We start from the raw sequence: 24,142 nt of genomic DNA, 5'->3' as shown, positions 1-24,142 counted from the left end.
GTTATTTCTGTTTTCTCTCTCCTGCCTTCCAACCTGTCTTCCACCAAAGTCTTGGTGGAGTGTCTGCCTTGTATATGAAGTTCTCTGCTGGCCTTTGGCTTATTGTAGGCCAGTGATTTTCAAAGCATCCTGGACCAGCAGCATTAGCATCTTTTGAGGACTTACAAATGCAAATTCTCAGGCCTCACCCCAGACTGACCAAATCAAACTCGAGGGGTGGTGCCCAACAACAAGCTGTGATTTAACAAGCCCTCAGATGATTCTGATGCACTTCCTAAAGATTTAAGAATCACTGATAAAGGTAATGCTTTTTCCCAGATGTCCATTTTTGATTCTTCCCCCAGTCCCTAGTTTCCAGTATACCATCCTTAAGGGATTTGCTCTGTTAAGACCCCCAGCCCTAGAGCTGTTTAAAGTGGCCACAGGTCAATTCTATACGTGAAAGACTCATCCTTTTCTTTAGAAATTCCAGTTAGACTCTTAAATAGGCAGCTATTTGGCCTGACTTTTTTTTTTCTCGTGTGTGTTTGGTGTAAATCTTGGCTCCAGAGATTCCAGAGGACCCAATCCAGTCTCTTAAGCTTAAGTTGAAGGGGGGGATCCCCCTCATCTTGTGGGAGAACAAGCTGGACATTGCATAACACTTGAGCAACTCTCCAAAGAAACCTGTTTACTTTGACCTCAGCCCTTTTATAACCTTGAGGGTGTTGAGCTAAGAGGTACCAAACCAATTTTGGGCTGCTTTGCAAATCCTTGCAGGGAAAAATAATTGAATCACATAATGTTACAAGATTCACAACAGCATTTGTGTATAAATTTGTATTGGGGAGAGGATTAAGGGATGAAAATTCCACTAGGAATCTTAAATTCTGACTTTGAGAGGATCTGAAGTTGTAGATCTTTTAAATCAGTTTTGATGTGAACTCCTGCTATTACAGTGGGATGAAGGAACAGTGGTCTGACAGTTACAAGTTTAAAAGTTTACATAAAGTCAGCCTTTCAATCTTGTGAGGGTTAAACTACTTCTCTGTACCCTGGTTATAATGAATATTCCTGGTTGATTCCTCAAAGTAAAATATGTATCTGGTGGAAGAATAGCCTGGTTAACCTCATGAAATGACCAATCCAGGCCCCAGACCACAGAGCTTCTGATTTCGTTGTTCTGAAGTGGGGCCCTGGCATGGGTTTTAAGAATCTCTAGATGACTTTACTGGGCAGTGGGTTAAAGGAGTATATTTGCATTAGTCAGTACTCTCTACTTGAACTAGTTAGTGTCAGCAAAAAGATGAATTTGTTGTTACTGTGTTGTTACATAATTGCAGGATAAGTTGAACATCCAAACTATGAAGAGGAGTGGGAGGGTCTCCAGGGCAACTGGGGCACAAATGCTATCCAGTCCCCCTCTGTCTCGCCTGTCTTCTCTCTGTTAGCTTTATTCTCTTGATAACCCAACTTTTATCATGGTGTGGGTGGAAAACATGGTTGGTAATAGTTCACAAGTATTTAAGTCTTTCTACACTACTATCTGGAACTTGTCTCAAATTAAAAAAAAAAAAAAAAAGTGGAAGTCTAATAAACCAGCCTAGGGGTGGCATTCCTGATTCCATCTCGGCCAGTCAGCTGGGTCCTGGATCCTGTAAAATATCTCTATGGGGGAAGTAGTCCACCTCTCAGGAAAGGAGGTGCTGAGCTGATCGTACTGTAGATACCTACTACAAATTAAGCTCATGTAAACTATTGAGAGAAATAGCAAAAATAAACATTGTACTAATTATAGTTACAATAATTAGTGAGAGAGGTTAGTCTCCCCCATTCATTCATTTACTCATTGTATTCAATTAGTGAATATTGTCTTCCCTATGCCCGATAACTGGTTTAGTTCTTGGGTGTTTGGAGAGTGAGGAAGAAACTGGAAGAAAGATGAACAAGAAAACAAATGAGTTAATTTCTGAATGTGTTAAGTTTGTGCCTTAACCATCCATCCATTACAACACTCAGAAGAGTCTTGTTTCCGATTATATTCCTATTGCCTGTTCAAAATGCCTTGTCCACTTCATCTTCTCTTTTCAACCTAGTTTACATATTCACATTTGTTCAGGGCTTTGGAAGGAAACTTCAATTGTGCTGTGTAATATTTCAGAGAAAAGGCCTGTGCTGTGTCCTGACGTCACTGAAAACAGCAAGTACATGTGTCTGTCTCATGAGGAAATAAAAAGTTGGCATGATTTGGATGAGAAAGGCTCTTACGGCCGCAACATAGGTTGGAGCTAGAGAAGCAGCAGATGGAGGGTAGACTACAGGGTTTAAAAGGCTAAGGGAAGGAGTTTGTTTCATCCTAAATCTGATGGTAAATCAATAGCAAACACATAGAGGGCTTTGTTAACACTGTCCTAATCACTACATACAGAAAGTCATTTTATCTGTATAATAACCCAAGAAATCGGTATGATTTTTCTACCCATATTTCAGGTGAGGAAGCAGAGGCTCAGAGATGTTATATAATTTACCCAAAGTCACCAAGCTTGTGAGTGGCAGAGCTAGGATTGAAAAATTCTAGTTTCAGGGGCAACCGGATTGGAACCCCCTCTCGTTCCAAGAGCTGCGACTCTACTTATACTAAACTATCTTCTTTTACAACTCAAAAAAAAAAAAAGAAAAATTCTAGTTTCAAAGCCAAAGCACTCAACTTCCATAGTTTACCACCTCTCTACTTCATCTTATAGTTAATAAGTCATAGGAATAAGTAGTGGAGTCAAGAGTGGAATCCCGTTTTGACCCTATAAAGTCCATACCCTTAGACACTACATGGTACTGGACTGAGGGAGGAACAATTTGTAGGTGGAAATTATGAACTCCTTTGAGCATATTAAGGCATTTGTGCCTTAGACTTCTGTGGATACCTCAAGGAGATGCTGTGCTTACAGCTCTAATCTTCCTGAAAACCCCTCTTGTGTAGCTATTATCCCCACTTTATGAAATTGAGGGTCAGTTTTGTGGTTTTATGGCTACAAAACACTTAGCACAATTTCTGGTACTTAGTAAACTATCAAAGATCAACTATTCTTCGTGCTAAGTCTTGCTTTTGGCATTTAGAATCAACGATTGAAGAATTGGTTTCAAATTGCAGTGTAATGAGTCTAACAGTAAGTGGCACTCTTACCTCAAGTTCAGTAGCTGCTGTCAGGTGGCGGAGGAGGGGAAAAAGATGGGGAAACTCAAGAGGTTTTCTTTATGATCCAGAGCTTCTTATTCAAGAAGTAAAACTTACTGCCTGTCCCTGTCCGTGGCCTACAAAATCTTATCTCGTGGAGAGAACATGGCGTGAATTTTTCAAAATAATCAGTTTATGTTGTGACTAAGAGTCTTTGATCAGAGCCTTTCTCCCAGGGCTGCCTGGACAAGACCTGGGGAAAACCTCAGGCATTATTGGTTACTACTGAGTTAAGACTGTAAGATGCTGCTCAGATTTGCTTAACACATGACCAAGCTCTGTGAAGCTGCTGGTTCCCTCCCCCCCACTCTAGGTTTAGAATAAGGGAAGGCATTCAAATCTGGTGGGGGAGGTGTGGCTGGCCAGGAATGCATACCGTGTTCCCCCCAAAATACCTAGCTGGACAATCAGCTCTAATGCATCTTTTGGGGCAAAAATTAATATAAGACCCGGTCTTATTTTACTATAAGACAAGGTATAATATAATGAATGTAATAATATAGTACTGGCTCTTATTTTACTATAAAACCGGGTATAATACTGGGTCTTACATTAATTTTTGCTCCAAAAGACTCATTAGAGCTGATTGTCTCGCTAGGTCTTATTTTCGGGGAAACACGGTAGAATCAGAACTACAGGAAAGATGCCTTTTGGATCTTTGCTGATTTTCACAACCATTCATTCAACAAATAAGAGGATTTATGAATACTGTGCAGCCCATTAAGAGCCATTAGGAATGAGAATACTGATGGGGAGTGATTCTAGATACAGTAAAAGCAAGTTGCTGGGTATAGCCAGAGTCCATATTTGTCTATGCATAGTCAAATTGGAAAAATACATAAAAACCATTTATGGATGAGAAAATTGAAGCTCAAATGTAACTTGGCACACCAAAGACATTTTAGCTACTTAATGGCAGAATTAAAACAGGTTTAAAAGAAAAAAGAAGGAAAAGAGCCAGGCATGGTGGAATTTGGGCTCCACTGTTTTCTAACTGCACAGGCTTGGTGGAATCTGAATTTCCTTAACTCTGGTAATTATAGTACCCATCTCATAAGGTTGATACCATCTAATGTTGAGAATTAAAGACAAGAGCCATTTTAATTCTTTCTAAAACTCGTTTGCCCCCAAGCAACATACTCAGAGCTCAGGCTTGCTAATGACCTGTGTGGAAGCTTGTGATCTGGAAGGGTGGAGGGGGTCGCCTGTGAGGCTTAAGTAGTGCATGAGCCTGGGGCGTGAATAACTGCTGCCTGTAAAGGAGAGATAAAGAACAAAAGGAAGGCACAAACAATAGCAGAAATAAAAAGAAAGGGGCATTACTATAGATTACATGGACAGTAAGTAATAATATGAGAATATTGTGGATAACTTGAGGCCAATAAATTGGAAAACTTAGACAAAATGGACAAATTCTTATAAAATAACCAATAGTGGCTTAAAAGTAGGGAACCTGAATAGCTTTCTAATGATTAAAAAAAAACAAGAACCAGTAAAATCTCACAAAGAAACTTCAAGTTCAAATAGCTTTTGCTGGCAAGTTCTACCAAAGGTTGCCAGGAAAAAAAAAAAAAATCTAATACAGACTATTTCAAAACACAGAAAAAGAAGAAACATTGTCCAACTCTTTTATGACACTAGCATAAAACAATATTAGCACCAGTAATACATAAAAACGAAAGGTAGTGTTTTATGGCCAGTCCACGTTCATGTTAGGAATGTAAAATAGAAAATTAACGTCACAGTAATAGATTAAAGGAAAAAAAATCAGTCATCTCAACAGGCGCACAAAAGGCATTTTATAAAATTAGAATATTTAGGAATAGAATAGAACTTCCTTAATCTAATAAATGGTAGCTCCATAAAACCTGCAGCATGTGTTATACCCAAGGTGGAAAGCTAAAACCTTTCCTTTAAGAGCTGGAACGAAATAAGGATGCCTGTTATCAAAACGTCTATTAAATATGCACTAGAATTCCTAACTAGCATGTTAAAATTAAAAATGTATTGAAAAGGAAGTATTGAAACTGATTATTTGCAGGACGTGATTGTCTACATGGAAAATTCAACATAATCTATAAATAATTGATTAACAAGACAGTTCACTGGTTGGATAAAAAAAATGAACATTCAAAATTAAAGTGCATTTCAGAATACCAGCAACAAACAGAAAATAAAAATTTTACTGTAATATACTATGTAAGATAGCATCAATAATATGCAGTACCCAGCGAAAAAAATTCAAGGAATAAGTTGAAGAGTTCTATGGAGGAAATTTTAAACTTTTATTAAGAGATATTAAAGAAAATATAAATATAGGAGCGATAAAACATTTATGGATTGGAACACACAATACTGTAAAGAGGTCAAATTTATTCCACATTGATCTGTGGATTCAGTGGAAACCCATCAAATTTTCACCAGGTTTTTTTTTTTTTTTTAATTTGATAAGGTGATTCTAAAATGTATAAGAGTTACAGAGGACTCAGATAGCTAAGATGCCTTTGACAAAAGGACTAAGGGGAGGATTTGCTATTGATAGCAACATTTACAATAAAGCCACTTTGGGGGAAGGAGAAACTTTACTCTTCCAGGTTCTTTTGGCTGGTCTACTCAAATAGACATGAGACAGATTACGAGAAAATGACCAAATTTAATTATGCATGTGGGGGACCCACATACGTGAGCACTTCAGTGAGAGGAAGGGAAAATGAGGAATAAATAACATGAGCTAAGGATGCGGTCAGATGCCTGGGACTTCAGAGGGGAGGAAGGTCATTCATAGGACAGGAGGACAAGGCCAGGTATTCAGTAATTAGGTGTTTGCCCTGCCCTAGGATAGGTCATAAAAATTTTTTTTTGGGGTAATAACTCTTATTATGGGCAAGGCCACTAATTTAAATTCTTTAAGGGAGAGGTAAAAGTTTCTCTTGAGCCCTGAGGGTCTTGATAGCCCAAATCTAAATGGTTCATAAACAAAAGGAAAGTGCTTATTTAACCTTGTAAGTAATGAGGGAAATGCAGAGTAAAGCCACAGTGAGATGCCATTATATTTTTACCGGTTTGGAGATACATATACAAAGGGTGCCAAAAAAATGTACATACATTTTAAGAAAGGAAAACTGTTAAAATTGTAATACTCAATATGTACCAATAACAAAAGATGAATACAAGTCAAGTCACACTTGACTTCTGCAATGACAAGAGGTGCTCAAAGTGGTTACCATCAGCCTCCAGACACTTCTGATTACTGCGAACTACTGCTTGAGCAATGGTGACCAAAGTGTCCACTTGTATACATTTTATTGGCACCCGTGTGTGTGTGTGTGTGTGTGTAGTCTGGCAATATCAAGTGTTGGTGAGGATGTGAAATAAGAGAAATTCTTACGTACTGCTGGTAGATGTCTTGGAAAACAGACATTGTCTAATGAGGCTCAAAATGTATATTCCTTCTGACCCAGTAATTACACTCTCAGAAATACACTGCGAGAAGTGCCTGTATGTTTTTGTTTGGGGTCTTGAGTGAGTGCTTTGTAAGTATTCTTAAACTATAAATTTTAAGTTTATGCAATGTTCTGTACATTTGTTATATTTTCCATTAAACAATAGCTTAACCTTAAAGCCACATTGTGACGCAATCATATACCCATCACATTGGAAAAATTTAGAAAGTCTGACCATGCTGATATTGGCAACGACATGGAAGAGTTCTGGCCGCCAGTGAGATCTTAAGCTGGAATAAGCACATTGGAAGACTGCTCAACATTCTCTCATAAGAACGTTGAAGTGGAAAAATGAGACTATGGTTCAGGGACACAGGAGAAAAATAGGGAAATGATATGAAATAAGAAAGAGCTCACCAGGATTGAGGAGGAGTATGTCCCTTGAACTGAGGAGTATTGATTAGCTTTACTCTGAACCTGGAGGGAAAGAAGAGATATCACATGGAGCACATGCTTAGATGGGTGAGCCCTCCCACGGCTCCCCACCAGCGTGGCCTCTGGGATCAGGAGCTGCATTTTCAAGATGAGACTGCAGATAGGAGTTCCCACAGTGACTCATACACAGCTTAACAGAATTTTCTCCCTGGTAGACTGCCTTTCATTCTCTTCAGTTTAGTCACTGGGAAGCTCACTGAGCTCTTAAACGTGAACTTTTTCACCCTCCTCCCCATTTCCTGTACTCTGAAGAGGTTTGATTATGTGGGTAGGAGCCATGTTACCTTCCCTTAGAAGTTAACTTGCTGCGTAAATATTGTGATGTCTCAGAATTCTGACTTGCCCTGGCTGGCCACCGTTTTCTGTGCTGTGGTGCAAAGAGCCCTGGAGAGGGCTCTAAGCTCGCTCTTGCTCTGGTTTGAGTGTAACCTCATGCTTAATCTTTCCAGAATTTCATCCATAGTTGCTAAATATAAAAACTCTACAAACACCAGAGTTCTTTATCATCTTCCCAGCATTGTGAAGAGCCTGTCCTTGTAAGTTAAAAAAGCACTGTACTAGTAAAATGCCATTTTTGAAAGAAAAAGAATGACACATATTTGGAGGGGCAGGTTTTCTTTCCCCATCTGCCTGCCCCATCCCTTTCTGGGAGGGGGTCTGTAATGGTCATTTGTTTTTGCTGCCCAGTATCTAGTTCTCCCCCTGAAACGCACTGCACTTTTCTTTGGGGAAACCACCTTCTCTTGCTTTCAGAACATGAATTTTGGGGCTGTGACCCAATTAGTCCTTTTTGACCCTGTGGGTACAGAATGTTCGGGAATGAGTCTGTGACCCAATGTGGGCCTTTGAGAAACTGAATCGCTGGGCCTGTGTGGGAGCAGTCAAGAGATGTTCTTGGCATGTGGATATGTGCTCTGCAGGAGACAGGAGAGAGACACTGTAGCATCTGAGGAAGGAACCAACACTGGACACAGCCAGAAACGAGGTCCCCGGTGACCTCACGAGTGCCACTGAATTGTGCCTGAGGCTGGATTTTATCGTCAGTCAAAAAATTCACTTTATAATTTAAGCTAGTTTGAATTGGGTTTTCTGTCACCTGCAACATAAAGTCTTTGGTGAGAAGAATTTGTTGGCATAAGAACGCACTAAAATCATGCTATGAAAGATGGTCAGTAGTAAGGGAGAAATTTATTTGTCTTGTAAATGTGTCGTTCTGAAGACCTGAAAGCCCTAGGGTTTCCTCCAGGCGTGCCCAGGATCTCTGGGCTAAAGTAGCCCTCTCAGGCGGGGATCTGGTGTGTGTGTGTGTGCTGGGGGGAGTCGGTGGCAGCAATGTGGAAAACACTTGATGCAAATGAGAACACAGACCCCTAAAATAAAAATAAAAAGACTTCCATCTGAAGTGGAGTCTACGAACTGACGGGAGATTTAATGGGGAGTATAAAGAAAGTTTCGTACCTTCTGGATCCCATTGTGTTCATGAGCTTCACAGTTGTCCATGAGTGAGTGTCTCTGGTGATATACCCACGAGATGTACTGACATTAACATATTTGTATATATGGAGAGGTATACAGAAAAATACCTGAAAGGAGATCCATTATGTTGATAGTGGGTATTTCATGGTACTGGGATTATGGCCTTTATTTTATTTATTTATTTTATTCTTATTTTATTTTCAATGATTTTCTACAGTGAATATGACATATACTTTTAAAACAGGTTTTTCAAGTACAGATACACAAATTTACATGTACTGTTAAAGGGAAGTCACATGGCAGGCCGCAATCTGGAAGTCAGAAAATCTAGCTCAAAATTCCTTAATGTTAACCTCTTACCCTTAAGATTCAACTGTAGTGTTTCCCTTTGCAAAGTTTTGGAACAAAACGTACATGGAAACTAAGTGAGATACTGAGATTTAAATAAGAGGGTTTTTGATTCAAAAAGTACATATAGGATTCCCACCTTTCGTGGGCATTGTGGTAACCTCCCCAACCCATTCCACTGCTGCTCCCCCATTGTATAGGGTACTTTCTAGTTAGACTGAGGTTTTCCAGATAATCCCCTACATCACCCTCCCTTTTTTTCCCCATCTCCTGACCTGGGTAAAATTCTCTAACTTCGTTTTATGAATTTTGTCAAGTGGTCCTTTAGTTATCTCTTGTTTTGTAATTCTAATTACATACAATTCTAATGTTTCCATTTGGTGCTTGGAGGCTATGAGTCAGATTTTCTGCCACTTTTTCTGCTGCCACTAACTTAATCTCTACAGTACTATCTCATGCAGTGGTTTTTATGCACGTCCCTCTACATACTTACAGCCAACACTCAACAACTGCCCCTTAAGAAAATTCATGATGCAACTTTTTAAACACAATTTAGAAATGAATTAATTCGAATACAAGACTTCTTTACAAAAAACACATCCAAGGGCTCCTTTAAAAAACAAACTTCTGTCGCACATAATTAAAGAATCATAGGCCTTCAGTCTTTTATGATCATCTTTACAAATAAACTGAGACATAAAGTGTCCATTTCAAGGGGATAATAACCTAATTTTATTTTTACTCAATGTTTTATTGAGTGAAATGTATATATTTAACTGTAATAAAGAGTGATAAAATTCTTTATGAGCTGAAATGGAGAGATCTTCAGAATATAATATTAAGTTAAAAAAGAAAGGTGCAAGCTGATCAATCTTAGCATCTCTAAATGTGGGGTAACCAGACAATTGTGATGGAGTCTGAAATAGTCTGCCCAAAAAGTCAAACCTAAATTTAACCTAACCTTTAGTGCTAAGTTTCATTTATAGGAAATGAAAGAAAAGAGGAATAATTTAAATGACACCACAGGGAAGCAGACGACTGTAGTACAAGTGGCTTGTACAATCAGTCAGTGTGGGGGGAGGGGGAGGAAGAAAGACTGTCTTCGATTAAAAGGCAGTTAGTTAAGAGACATAACAACCAAATGCACTGTAGGAACCTAATTGGGTCTGGATTCAAACAAACCTATTGTAAGAGACCATTTTTTAGATAAGCAGGGGAATTTGATTATGAACAAGAAGATTAGCTGCAATTGGATCATACAAGATAAAGATACAAGGATGGTCCTTGTAAGGTTTGCATCTTTTTTTTTTTTTTTTTTTAAGGCCCGAAAGTCACTGCAGGCCAGAGAGCATTTCTAGAACTCTTCCTGATATCCAGAAGGAGCTTCTTAGAAAAGGGAAGATGAACGTGGTCCTGTCAGGGGCAGGCTGTCAGCAGAGAGTCCCAAGCAAATGCCCAGTGGAAGAGGCCTGGCCAGAACCTTAGCGGAATTTTTGTTCTTTATTCAGCAGCTTTACTGAGAGATAATTCACACACCATGTATTGTTGCTAGGTATGATCCCTAACCCCATGGTTAATCCACTCTACCTTACACTTGAATATGGGCATTTGCTGGTTGTTATTAGTTATGTGGGCAGACATATTAAAGGAAAATGTGAAATTAATGAAACATAGTTTATAGTGGAAAAAACTGGAGCTTAGGGAACCTCATTCTCATTTGAAATCACCAATCATGCATTTGGGCAAATCAATCTTCTCAGGTCTCAGTTTCCCTATCTATAAAATGAAGAAGTTGACTCATAGCTCCATGAAAATGCACACATCAAACAAGCTCGAGATTTATATTAAATGCGTTTAATGGTATAAAAGTGGGTGACAAGGAAATTCGGGAAGGAAAGACAGAGGAAGCCCATGGATGTTCAGAAACTATTCAGTCTGTGAGCTCACTTCCCTTTTTGTAAAAACCCCTTGACTTAAGTCTCCAGACAATAGTCACTGAGGCTGTTTGGGTCTGAGATGTTACCACAGTGATGGAGAGTGTGGCCGTAATTCATCACTTTCTGACAATTTATGCTTGAAGCCCCTGGGGTGGGAGGAGAGGGGACATCCTGTATAGATGAGAGGAAATAGAATATTGAGGTCACCTCAGTCCCACCCCCAGTGGGGAAAAGAAGCACTGCTGATAGGGTTGTGTCTTCCTAAGTGGAAGAGTTTGAAAATTCAAATCGAGATCAGAATATTATCTGATGACAGAAGTGAAATCCATCAAGGTTACATGACAGGCATTTTGTGTTAGACCAAACTAAGAATTAGGCTCAAGATTGGAGTAGAAAGGGCCCATAAATGTGAGGATAAGGAGCATGCCATTCATTGTGGTATTCTCCAGGTCCTAGTCCAGTGCCTGACACATAGTAGGTGCTTCAGAAGCAGTGGTCACACAACTGACTAATTGACTGACTTTCTGAGTGAATGCATATGTTTCTAACTTGTGTTCCCTGATAACTAGCTGGACCCACACATGGGCTATTTTAAGAAGAGGACTATTTCATCAGCAGTATCAGGCTTTCTTCACCAGCTGAGAGATGCTTTTCTTGACTGAGTAACATTGCTTCCTCTGAGTATTGCTTCCTTTTTGTTGATACTGACAGGATAAATATCAGAGCCCTGACAGGATGTGTGTGGTGTAGCATGACAGAGAACTGGGGTTTCCTTTGATGTGATTGTAGACTTGGTAGTGTTAATAAAAGAATGATGAGTAGTCAGATGCTGTGGTGTGCTGGGCTGGCACTCCGGGAAGTAGTCACCACTCATGTGATTGCGGAGTAGACACGCAGTTGAGGGAAGTACCCAGTTCCACTGGCGACTTGAACGGCACCTACCCAGAGCCGTTCTTTTGAGTTTTCTTCTGCAGAACCCATGTTGTCACATCTTTCCTTTGACTGTGTCCTGCTGTGGCTGCTACTACTTACAAGTAAGTCTGGGCATGGGCTTTTGCAATTGGATAACGCAAGATAAAGATGCAAGGATAATTGTCATAGTGTTTGCAACTTGAGAAAGTTTGGAAGCAACTGGGTATGAACTGGGTAGTGGACAAAAATGAATAAATTGTATTATACCCATGAGGCAAACAGTGAAACCAACTAATGATATGAAATGTCTCTAAGTCATAATATTAATTGAAGAAAAGCAAGGAGTAGAATAGTCAATGTGTGTGTGTGTGTGTGTGTGTGTGTGTGTGTGTGTATGTTGCAGGGAATTTACAAATGCTTCTTAATGTATGGAGTCTGGGACGGGGAGCTGGGAAATGGGAAAGAGCACAGAGGGAGTAGACTTTTCATGCACATTTTATACTGTATGACTCTTAGTACACACACAAACACACACACACTCGTATATATAGTATTTATTTAAAGGCAATTAATTTTAAACCTAAAAATAGCTATACATTAGCTTCTTATTCAGACAAGGATTTTTATTCACTGTGTACCTGGTGCTGAAAAAACGAGAGAGCAAGAGAATTGTGTTAGAATGACTGATCTTCGCTGACGAACAGACAGCTCGCCCAAATGGCGGAGCTGTTTTCCTGGCTGACAATGACGGTCTATTTCCATCTGCCCTGCACCCTGGTGTTCACAGAACTGGGCCACAATTCTCTCCTAGAGCACTGGTTCTCAACGTGAGGTTCCAGGCCACCCACGTCAGCAATTCCTGGGGACTTGTTAGAAATACAAATGTTAGGCCCCAGCACCGACTGCTGAATTCAGGCACTGTGGTAGTGGAGCCCAGCCACTGGGCTTTAGCAAGGCTTCCAGTCACCCTGGTGCCCTCAGGTCTGCGAGTCACTGCCATAGCGAACTGTCCTCCCGTCGGGACAGCAGCAGTGCTTTCTTCTTTATTCTACAGGGCATTACTTGCAGTTTTGTGAAGTGGCCAATCTCACTCATTGCCTCGTCTTGCTCTCCCTTTCTCTTTATTCAGGGTCTTTGGAAGGGTCATACGTAGTTGAGGTGGGTCAGAATGCTTATCTGCCCTGCACCTACACTCCAACCAGCTCTGAGAACCTGGTGCCAGTGTGCTGGGGCAGGGGTTCCTGTCCTCTGTCAAAATGTCTAAGTCTGGTGCTCAGAACTAATGGAAGGGACGTGGACTACCAGAAAGCCGGCAGATACCAGCTAAAGGGGAATATCCACAGAGGAGACGTGTCCTTGACCATACAGAATGTGACGTCAGCTGACAGTGGGACCTACTGCTGCCGCATTGAGTTCCCAGGCCTACTGAACGATAAAAAATTAGACCTGACATTGGACGTCAAAGAGGGTGAGTGGACCTTTGCATGCTTTCTTTAGGAATAAGATTCACCTGCAGATCATATTAGATCTCCTGATTGGTCTCACCTCATCGCTTCCCAGTGACAACCCTGGGGATGGGCCCCTAAGACTTACGGGCCCACCAGCAATGCCTTGCCATGTGGAATTCCTCTGTCCATATTGAAACTCATGGATGGGCTCTATGACAGGAGAGGAAAGGCCTAGGTCAGTGGTTTGAGACGCTGACTGTTCAGTAGACTAACTTGGGGAGCTTTTTCACACCTACAGATGCTGGGCTCCACCAACGAGCCAGAGAAACCAGCGTCTCTGGAGGTAGAGACTGAGCACTGGGATTTTACAAGCTCGTTCTCAGGTGATTCCCTGCCACACACAGGCTGGATTGAGACCCACTGGATTATACGTGTGGGAGTGCATGTACTTATGTGTTTTCAGGTGTAGAGAGCACGTACTTTGTGGCTGATGGAGCTGTGTTCAACTCCAGCTCTGTCCCTCACTGGCTGGGTAATCTTGGGCAAGTTATGTAAACTCCGTGACCCTCTCCTCTGTAAAATATGATAGTACCCACCACATAGGCTATTGAATGGATTTTAGGAGATGTTTTATGAAAAGCATTTCGTGCGGCCATTTGTGTGACTGTTAGGTCTCTTCTCAATTGCGCTGCAGCAATGATGACTGTAAGGAATGCAGCTCAGAAAATGTGTAACAAACATTTTAAGAGTGTGCGGTACTCTCCGCGAAGGTGTCCAGGTTTGAAAGTTGAACATGTGTTTCTCTTTACTTGTTGTGTTTCCTATTTTTTCTGCTGACCCTTTGATTCCCTGAATCAAGCTCTGTGCTCTCAGAGAAGCCTCATCCTTACTTTGGTTTCTGACATTAGCCAGGGTCACCCCTGCTTGGACTCCATGGAGCAACTTCACTCCAGCTGTTCCACGACTACTCACCACCGAGGGACATGGCTCAGGTAATTATACATGGGGAGTAGGGGGAAGCCTTTAGGTGCTTCCTGAGTTCAGAAGATACTAAATATGGGAAAAAGGAGAAAGTTCACGAGTGGAGGCATGAGTGGTTCTGTGCACCTGTGATAGTATTTGGGGGGAGGGGGTGGTGGAGATAAACCTGTGCTGGGGAAATGAGCCCTGGGTTAAGATTTGGGTTAGTCAAAATTTAGCCCAGGGCCAATATCCTTCACTTCTCTGAGTTTCAGCTTCCAGTTCTGTTCAGATTTTTGAATTTCATGACCCAGTAAAATTCCTGACCCACCCCAAAGAAATTTCAATCTACATATTTTGCCAAGTAAGGAAAGCAAAATTCCGAATATTGCCATCATTGCAAAAATAAGACAGTCTTTTAAATTAAGTAAATTTAATCTAATGAAAAACTCTTTACATTGTTCTTATTATATTATGAGTTATTCCTGGACTGGTGACATTTTGTCTTGAATTGGCCCCAGTCCATGTTTGGGGTTGGAGTATGTGATTTCTAGGATCCCATCCAACTGGAATGAAGCCCAGCAACATCCTCAGAATTTGGTCTCAGTAAGAGCAGCTAAATTCTTTAAGTAATTCAGCAAGGACTGTTCCATCCTTCTCTGGAAGAGAAGACAGGGTCAGCAAAGCAGACCTCAGGTCACATTGGTCAGAAAGGTTAATCTTCAATATTTCCTCTCGGAGTCCTGGTCTCTCCTAAACTCTCAGGAGCTCAGTTTTTTTATTCAGTAAAATGAAGTTAATAGTAGGTAAATCCTATTTCCTAATCTCATAAATCCCCAAAGTCCCAGTTTATGAGATTTAAATACGAAAATGTGACCAAAGTTCTTAGCCCAGTGTCTGATCATTGTCTATACTGAATACACGTTAGTTCCTCGCTGTTAATGTTATTGGTGAGATCCAGAGGCAGGATGAGACTGTGGGTAAGAGCTTCAGTGACGTGGAGAATGGGTCCTAACGTCAGCTCTCATACTTCCTTTGTGAACTCAGCAAAGTTGCTCCAAGTCTGTGAGGCTCCATTTCCTCACCTCTCCAACCAGGTAACTCCTGTGCCTACTTCAGAGGATTGTTGTAAAGACTGAAGGTGATATTGTATGTAAAGTACTCAGCACAGTTCCTGGCCCACAGAAAGCACTCAAAAATCAGCTTTTATGGTTATTAACTTCAGCCCCCTAAAGGTTTAATCTTTGGTGTTTCTTTAGTGATGGTTAACCAACATCATTTATGTAATTAGGGAGGAAATGAAATACGGTGGGAACAGACGATCCGCCGCATTGTGGGCCAGTCAAGTAATACCAGCTATTTATTGTATGCTATTATTGTGTTTTTTAAAATCCTACAACCATAGGCCTAGAAGGGACTTCAGGGGTCGTTTCGTACCGTTTTCCCATCCTGTGCGCCAGTGTTCTTTGTAACATCACCTCCACGTGGGCGTTCCCTCTGTGCCCACATACCTTCCTTGATGGGGGTTCACTTCCTCACGAGGCAGTGCATTTCCTTAGAGTAGTCTAGACCGTAAATAGAAGTCTCCTTCCTTTTAGTTTTTGCTTGTTTCTTCCTTCCCTCTAGGCAATAAAAATGGGGCCCTCTCTTGCATCAGGAAACATAGGCACAGTACCTACCATCTCTGAGCTTTTCAAAAGCCTGAGAAAATATTTAAACAAAGAAAAAAAAAAGGCAACATCTTCAAAAATAGGAAAACAAATTGAAAAATTCAAATGAATGATACTTAATGGCATGTCTATAATCAGTAGCATCACGTGAATTAGTTACCTTCACGTCCACTCATATGTTGTTATATACACCTTTTCTTTAATGTGGAGTGTGGGTATATTTTATATGTTTGCTGTAAAGCAGAGTAGAGCCTTAACAAGGGTTCCAAGGATCCTGGAAGATCCTAAATCCACCTCAAAAACACAACAAATGCAATCTCTCTTCTACCCAAAGGAGGTAGAAATTGGTGATGAGTAAGTCCTCATCTCTAGAAGACTTTGAATCTCAGGGTTGCTAATTAATAGCTGTGTGACCTTGGGCAAAGTGTCTCTTTGAGACTCAGTTTCTTCATCTGGAAAATGGGAAAATAATAGTACCTACCTATTGTGGTGAAGATTAAATGAGATTTTGCATGTAAAGTGCTAAGCACCTTGTCTGGCGCATAATACATGCTAGCTGATAACTATTAAACTTACGTACTTTTCAGACTGTCACAGCCCACCCCCCACTGCTGCCTCCAACCTAGCCAAGGCTTGGGTTCACTAGAAAAAAACATTACAATTTTCTCCAATTCTGCCACACATCTTGCTTGATGACTATGTGAAAATAAGCCATGATGACCTAAAAGGACTCTATTTTATTAATCATTTTCACTGTAAAATGAAGTAAAAGCAAAAAAGGAGAAGTCAGACAGTTTTACCATTTAGGCCAAGAAAAATAATTACAGGGAAACAGAAACTGGATTTACAGCAGAAAACCTTGTGTGTCGTTAAGGTTCATGTTTACTTAGGAGTTCCACCAATGTGGTTTTTATACTTTAAATTCCTTTTGGACAATAAAAACAAAGGTAAGTGGAAGATAATCTCTTTTCTTTCTGTTTTTCGTTTTTTTTTTTAATACTTCTAGGCTAAGACTATGCTCATATAATATTAAAATCAGAGTTTGTTAAACCAGAGGTTCTAAAGGATTTAGATTTTTTAGATACCCCGCTCCCACCAGAAAGTGACCGTGACACTTAAGAAGCTTCAGAGCCTCTGACTCAGCCAGAAAAATGAGTAGGCATACTTCGTTTTCCCAAAGCTGAGAACCTATTGATATTTAGGGTGCAGAGCCTATGAAAGTCAGGGTCCATGGCCCTCTTTTTCTCTGCTCTGTCCCCCGTGCCTGACAGAGTAGAGGTGCAGTACATGTGCCTTGAATAGATAGGCAGATGAAAAATTAAATGAGCAAAAAGGAAAGGAGGTGATCTGGCCGCTGGGCCATGCGATGCATTTAGTAGTGACATGCTGATGTGAAGGTGGTTGAAGGCAGCAGGTAAGAGTGTATGCTTCTATTTACTTCCCCAGGTAGGGAAGCAACCTAGGTATCCACTGATAGATGAATGGATCCAGATGTATGTACAGTGGAATATTACTCAGCCATAAAGAAGACTGTTATCTTGCCATTTGTGACAACATGGGTGGACCTAGAAGGTATTATGCTAAGTGAAATAAGTCAGACAGAAGAAGACAAATACCCTGTGGTTTCACTTATACAAGGAATCTGAAAAAAACAAAATAAATGAACAAACAAAGGAAAATCAGACTCATAGCACCAGAGATCAAACCTATGGTTGGGGAGGTTGGTAGGTGAAAAAGGGAAGGGAAAACATAATAGTTTTGTGATGTTTCCACAGATTACTGGTGACAGATGATTACTAGACTTAGTGTGGTGATCACAGTGTAAGGCATATAAATGTCGAATCAGTATATTGTACACCTGAAACTAACATAATATTTTATACCAACTATACTTAAATACACTGGTACTCGGTCTTTTAACGTAATCCGTTCTGGAAGACCTTTTGAGTTCTGAAACGTTCGAAAAACCGAGACACGGTTTTCCCACAGAAAGTAATGCAAAATGGATTAATCTATTCCAGCCCTTTAAAATCAACCCCTAAAATGGCAAATTTAGCATGAATTTTACTGTCTAATGATACCACAGTTCCATAAAATTTATGGCGTTCGTAAACCGAAATGTTCGTCAACGGCGATGTTTGAAATGTACCACTATGCAAAGAAAGGGTGTATGATTAAAGCCATGCAGACCTAAGTTGGAAGACCGTTTCTATCATTCACTAAGCTGTGTGACCTTAGTTAAGTCACTTAACTTCCTAATTCTCATCTTCTTCATCTGTGTCATGGGGCTAATTGTCCCTATTTTAGGATAGTTGTTTTGAATGTTAAATAAAGTATCTCAAGAATTTAGCATAATACCTGCTCATGGTAAATGTAGCTATAGTAATTTTTATTTTCATTTTTAGGCAATCAAATATGCTGCCTCCCTCTTATTGAGAAAAGGCCAAATGTTTTCCAGAAAATTAACTGTTGTTATCTGTTGAAATCTGAATTAGAATGCCTGCCTGAGTGTTATCAGTGTTGTTGGAATTTTGCAGACCCCATTAGGGCCCTGTGGGCACAACAAACTACATATTTAACCTAGATCTTCCTGGCAGGAATCTCCATTTCATAGAACATAAGTAGCTGGGTTCATTACGTGGGTGAAAAAATGTGGTCATCCTAAAGTTGATTTGTAAGTGTTCAGTAAATTTTGTTGGTCTCCCAATTATTGTGAAAAATAAGGAGTAGCATTAATTTCAAATAGGATTATAGGCATCTTTATGATTTTTTTTTTAAAATTCAGATAAACGAAAATATTTTTAACTGTTCTGTTGGGTATTCTTCCTCTTTGTGGCAGAGACACAGACGCTGGGCACCCTCCATGATAAAACTCTAACAGTAAGTTCCTTTTTTTGTGTGTGAGCTAACACTGTTTAACTCAGAGAAAAGAAAGTTTGACTTTAGCCTTCCCTCCTACCCACTCTTTCCTTGGGGGAAAGAATGCCTTAATTTCCCTTAGCTTTGGATTCCCTGACTGTAACATATTGATGATGACAGTTCTAACTGCATAGATGTGTTGTTAGGATAGAATGTGGTGACACATGTAAAGTTTCTGGCACATAGTAAGTGCTGGAAAACCAAAAAGAAGAAGCATTAGCATTTTGTCCCTCTTCTCAAAGTTCACAACTGTATACCACGGTGGAGAATTCAAAGACCCTCCATCTTCCTAGAATATGTTTCTCCTTGCTTCCATTGCAACCCAGTTGAGAAAGATTTTCGAGTTGTTGTTTCAATGTGTTTATTTATGTATGACAAGACACCAGTCAGGAATATTCTAAGTCAGGAATTTATGTATCTGACTATAAATGAAGCAATATTGCAATTAACCACAATTTTAGAGTACAGGGGAAAACCACTAGAAAGCAAACCTATGATGATGACCTTAAAAATTATTTGAGGACTTATCCAGGGGTCCTCATTCATTTGACTTATTTTCCTACTTGTGTGTTCACAATCAAGGCAGGCTCAGCATTTTGTATTTCTCCCTCCCCTATTTGCAGTCAAGAACTGCCTTTTAAGTACCTCTGTGCACCCGTGTGCTAGATTCTTAATACTTTACATACAATGCTCCTGCAGTAAATGTGTATTGAATAAATGGAAGATTTAATTTCTTTGACTTCTTTGTTTTAAAAGTGTTTACTATTATTTTTAAAGGGGGAACATGGACTGAAATTTTAGACAGAGGACTTTCTTGGACTCTGTTATCAAAAACCAAATTAATTAGAGCAATAGCTGTAATAGCTATTATTGATTAAGCATTTACCAGGCCCTATGTCAAACATTTTATATGCATATATACTTTTTTTTCTCCCCCCCCCCAACATTTTATATTTTTTTGTCACTTAATTTTCCCAATAATTCTACAAGATGACTTGGCTCTTGGTGACAGAGCTGGGATTTGAACCCAGGACTGTCTGGCTGCAAAGCCCTGACTCTTAAGTCACTGTATTTCTGTGAAAATAGGGGCTTCACTGCAAGACACCGAATTTAGACCACTCTGAAATTCCCTGGGAACGCCAGGGGATCTTGAATGAATAAGAGTCTACTCTAAAGCCCATTTTTGTTTGTGAGAGAGTGCAATCCATTTACTAAGAGCGCCTTCTGTACCCACAGCACAGGTCACATTTCATTCCCTTATTAATACCAAAAATTAAGCTACCATATTTTGTCATGTATAACGCACTCCTGTGTATAATGTGCACCAATGTTTTTGGCCCAAACTTTCAAAAAATTTTTTGTTTTAATTTTTTAATTCAAAATTTTATTTGTTAACATTTAGGTACTTGTTTTTTGTATTATAAAGGAATTTTAGCATTTATTTTTTAACATATTATGGTACAAGAAATTTTATATAACAAACAATTACAAAACACAAGAACAGATACAAGGTACAAGAAATTTTATGTATCGGTAAGAAATTTACAATATTTACACATCATAGAAAGCCAAGAACTCTTGGTCGTTGCAAGTGTGTCGTGAGTTCAACAAAACTGATTATCATATTCCAGGGTATTATTTTGCATATGGATATCGTTATTGATTTCTAGAGTTATACTTTTAACTCATAAGCACAAGTAAAATAATTAAAAACATTTATATAGATATGGAATTAGTACTACCCATGGATAATGTGCATCCTTATTTTTCCCTCATAAATTTGGGCAAAAAAGTGCTCATTTTAATAAATGGCAAAGTATGGTACTCACTTCCTTTTTTTATATTGTTTCTTTTAAAAAAATTTTTTTGTTTTTTGTTATTTTTATTTTTATTGATTTATTTATTTCTGTTAAGCTATTCACTTTCTTTGGGTGGTTTGAGGTTTGTCTAGAAGGGAAAAGATCAAGGCTGGTTTCAAGGCCCCTGTATACCTGCGATGCTGTAAAACAGATGGTCCAAAGCACAAGTCATGAGAATGGCTGAGCACACGACCAATTTCTGGCCATATGCTACAATTCTGTTTGTGTTTCCATAGCAAATACCCACATTGGGTAACGAGTTACAAGACGCTGATGCGACCACCAGAATGAGCATCTATATCGGAGCAGGGATCTCTGCTGGGCTGACTCTGGTTCTTATATTTGGTGCTTTAATTCTCAAATGTAAGTCATTTGGTGTTGCTTTTCTCTCCCTCTGATAAAAAAAACTGTTAATACAGGAACCAACATAAACCTAGACAGACATATAAGTTTCTATTTATACCCAAAGCTGATTAGACTTAAACTCTTTAGTCCTTCCAAACCCTAACAATAATAATAGCTAATTTTTATTCAACAGTTACCATGTAACAGGCAGGCTTTGCACTGAATGTTTTACATGCATTTTATCACAATCTCCATTTCATAAGGTAGGTAGGATTATTATCCCATTTTACAGTAGAGGAGAGTAGAGTGTGGAGAGAGTAAGCCACTTTCTCACGGTTTCAGAATCAACAAGTGGCAAGGATGGAAGTGAAATTCAGGGAGGTTGATTGATTCCAGTATCTGTTCCCTTTCATTAAGAAAATGAACCTTTTTAATTCATGAATATGTCTAGGTTTATTAGGATGCAAAAAGAAAAAAAGAAAAGAAAAGAATTTCCTTCTTGAATTTTTCTGTCTTCTTTGTTTCTAAGGCATAGGTCTTTAGAGAGGGGTATCAAGTTCTTGTAACATTGGATCATGGCCAGGATGGCAGCATTAGTATTTTCCTCCATCATGGCACTCAATACACACATTTTTACGTTACTTATCTTTATTTTAAAAAATATTATTAAAGGATGATTTATATGCAGTGAACTTCATATTTGAAGTATGTTCAACTTGGTGAGTTTCAGTAGATGATTACACCCAGGAAATTATGACCACACTCAAGACCCAAATACTTCTATCAGTCCAAAAGCCTCACATGCTTTTATAATTGTAATGTATTCTCTTCTCTGTGAGGGCAGAAGCCAAGGCCTTGTACCCTAGGGCTTAGTGCATTCCAGCAGCCTTTCTTACTAGTACACAAATGTGGATTGTGTTTCGGGTGACCAGCTGTCCCAGATTTGCCCGGGACTGAAGGGGGTCTTCCAGGGCTAAAAGTGGAACAGTCCAGGGAAAACCGGGATACATTGGTCACCCTAACTGTGTGGCTAGAAGCTGCCAAGTGTTGTATGTGCATTTAATCCTTACAACAGCTCTACTGGAAAGGTATTGATATTATTCTGACTGACCGAGTGGACAACAAGCATGTCAAAAGGTTAAGTAACATGCCCAAATTCACACACTTAATTGACAGATATAGGCTTTGAAACCACGGCTGTCCGGCTCCTCTCTCTTATGTTATTCTGCCATTATTGCTAAATGGATTGTGTAGAAAAAGAAACCACACCATCTACACTTACCAGGGTTTGCCAAGAGGTAGCAGTGGAGTTTATGACTTGATCACATGAGTATGAAATCTATGGGTTGATAAGGAGCAATGGTAACACTTATTAGCATTTTGAGTTCTGCCAGCTCTGGATATTAGGAACCATTCTAGTATGTGTAAAGGGGTTTGAAGGGAAGGTCATGAGGAGTGGGAAAAAGCTGACCTTTTGTACACACATATATACATATTACTCCAAAATAATGCCTACTTAGAACGGATGGGGAAGTCCTATTTGATTTGAAATTGTTTGTTTGGCAGTTGCAAGAGAAAATCTTGTAACCACGGTGACAGGATTTCAAGTCATGACAGCAAAGCCATAAATTGGCCATCAGTGATGCCCATATTCTGAGGTCTTTCTAGTGCACTCTCTGAGATGAGCATTATACTTCACTGCCACTCAAATCTCCCTTGTTTCTCACTCAGCTGATGAAATATCAAAGGGCTGTTCCATCCCCTTTGCCTTAACCAAGACTTCATTCCTCCTTTTCTCCGTTTCTCTGGAATTATCTAGCTCATCCTTTCTATTTATACTATTTTCATTCACATAAAAATATTCTTGTTTGTATTCCTCTCTGGCTACTCCCATTTCCCTGCTCTTCTTAAGAGCCATATTTCTCAGAAGAGTTGTTCCTACTTCTCACCCCCCTGCGTTCTTCAACCCACCGTCTAGTTTCTACCCCTGAAGCACCATGGAAGTACTTTTAGTCACGTTCACCAATGACCTCCATTTTGCTAAATCCAGTAGACACCTCTGTCTTCACTGGAGTCACGCTTTCAGCAGTGTTTAAGTAAGTTGATTTTCAGTCATTCTAGAAAGTTTTCCTTCCTTGGCTTCTGAAACACCACTCTCCTACTTCATTAACCATTCCCTTTCAGTCATTTTTGTCATTTCTTCTTCTGCTTAACTCTTAGATGTTGGGATTCCTTAGGCCTTGCCCCTTCCATCTCTCTACAGCTCTGGGTGATGACCTATATTTGCACAGCCTTAAATGTCATCCTTAATATCTCTCTGCAGCTCTCAGAGTGTCTGTCCAATTGGAACCTCCACTTAAGTGTCTCCCACATCTAACATGTCCAGGGGAGCTCTAGAGGCCATATTACTTTCCCAGAATGCAACCTCTCCCTCCCTGGTTTTCCGCATCATAGTGTTTCACTACCATTCATCTGGTTGCTTAAGCCAAAAGCCAGAAGCCACCCGTGAATCCTCTTTGCTCTGCTAACACAATCCAAGTTCAATTCCTGCAGTCTTTCTCCAAAACATATCTAAAATCCATTCATTATTCTGCATCTCTCTTGGTCACCACCTTACTCTGAGGTACCATCTCACTTTTTATATCTCATTATTATCCACATTTCACACAGCAGACTGAGTGATCTTAAAACCCACTCAGATCATATTTCTGTCCTTTGTTATTTCTTACATCTCTTAGAATAAAATCCGGTCCCTTGATTATGACTTAAGAGGTCCTATAGGATCTAGCCCTAGGCCACCTCTCAGACCTTATCTTGGCTCATTCTTTTATTTCAGCCATGTTTTCAGTTTCAGACACTCACCATGATCTGTATCAGGGGTTCTCTCTGTCTGGAATGCTCTGTCTGGCTCTTCACTTCACTGACTCATTCTCTCCTTTCAGAGCTGACCTTAAAGTTCACCTCTGCTGGGAGTTCTTTTCGAACCACCTTCTCTATTAATTCTTGTTTATTTTTATCACATCACAATGAGAACTTATTGTTGTTATTATTGCTATTTTTAAAAAATGTCATCCTCACTAGAACACAAGTTCCACAAGTCAGGGCTCATAATTCACCTT

The 24,142-nt window shown here is 39.7% G+C and overlaps 1 protein-coding gene across 5 annotated transcripts in view; it reads left to right on the top strand.

Annotated features, from left to right (window-relative positions):
• The first annotated feature begins 10,270 nt into the window (after positions 1-10,270).
• The window catches only part of HAVCR2 (hepatitis A virus cellular receptor 2), a 73,725-nt gene continuing 59,853 nt past the window's right edge, over positions 10,271-24,142 (top strand). For 3 of the 5 annotated variants that reach the window (XM_074313842.1, XM_074313843.1, XM_074313844.1), the window contains exons 1-5: positions 10,281-11,944; positions 12,952-13,290; positions 14,179-14,262; positions 18,740-18,780; positions 20,915-21,041. In XM_074313842.1, the coding sequence (XP_074169943.1) occupies positions 11,890-11,944; positions 12,952-13,290; positions 14,179-14,262; positions 18,740-18,780; positions 20,915-21,041 (646 nt within the window). In that variant the 5' untranslated portion in view covers positions 10,281-11,889. Of the gene's footprint in view, positions 11,945-12,951; positions 13,291-14,178; positions 14,263-18,739; positions 18,781-20,914; positions 21,042-24,142 lie in introns of all 5 variants that reach the window. The other 2 variants (XM_074313841.1, XM_074313840.1) reach the window with 2 other exon arrangements.

This window comes from Rhinolophus sinicus, linkage group LG10, assembly GCF_036562045.2.
Source record: "Rhinolophus sinicus isolate RSC01 linkage group LG10, ASM3656204v1, whole genome shotgun sequence".
NCBI lineage: Eukaryota > Metazoa > Chordata > Mammalia > Chiroptera > Rhinolophidae > Rhinolophus > Rhinolophus sinicus.
The sequence above is the reverse complement of the archived record's forward strand: the minus strand, read 5'-3'. Positions and strand labels throughout refer to the sequence as shown.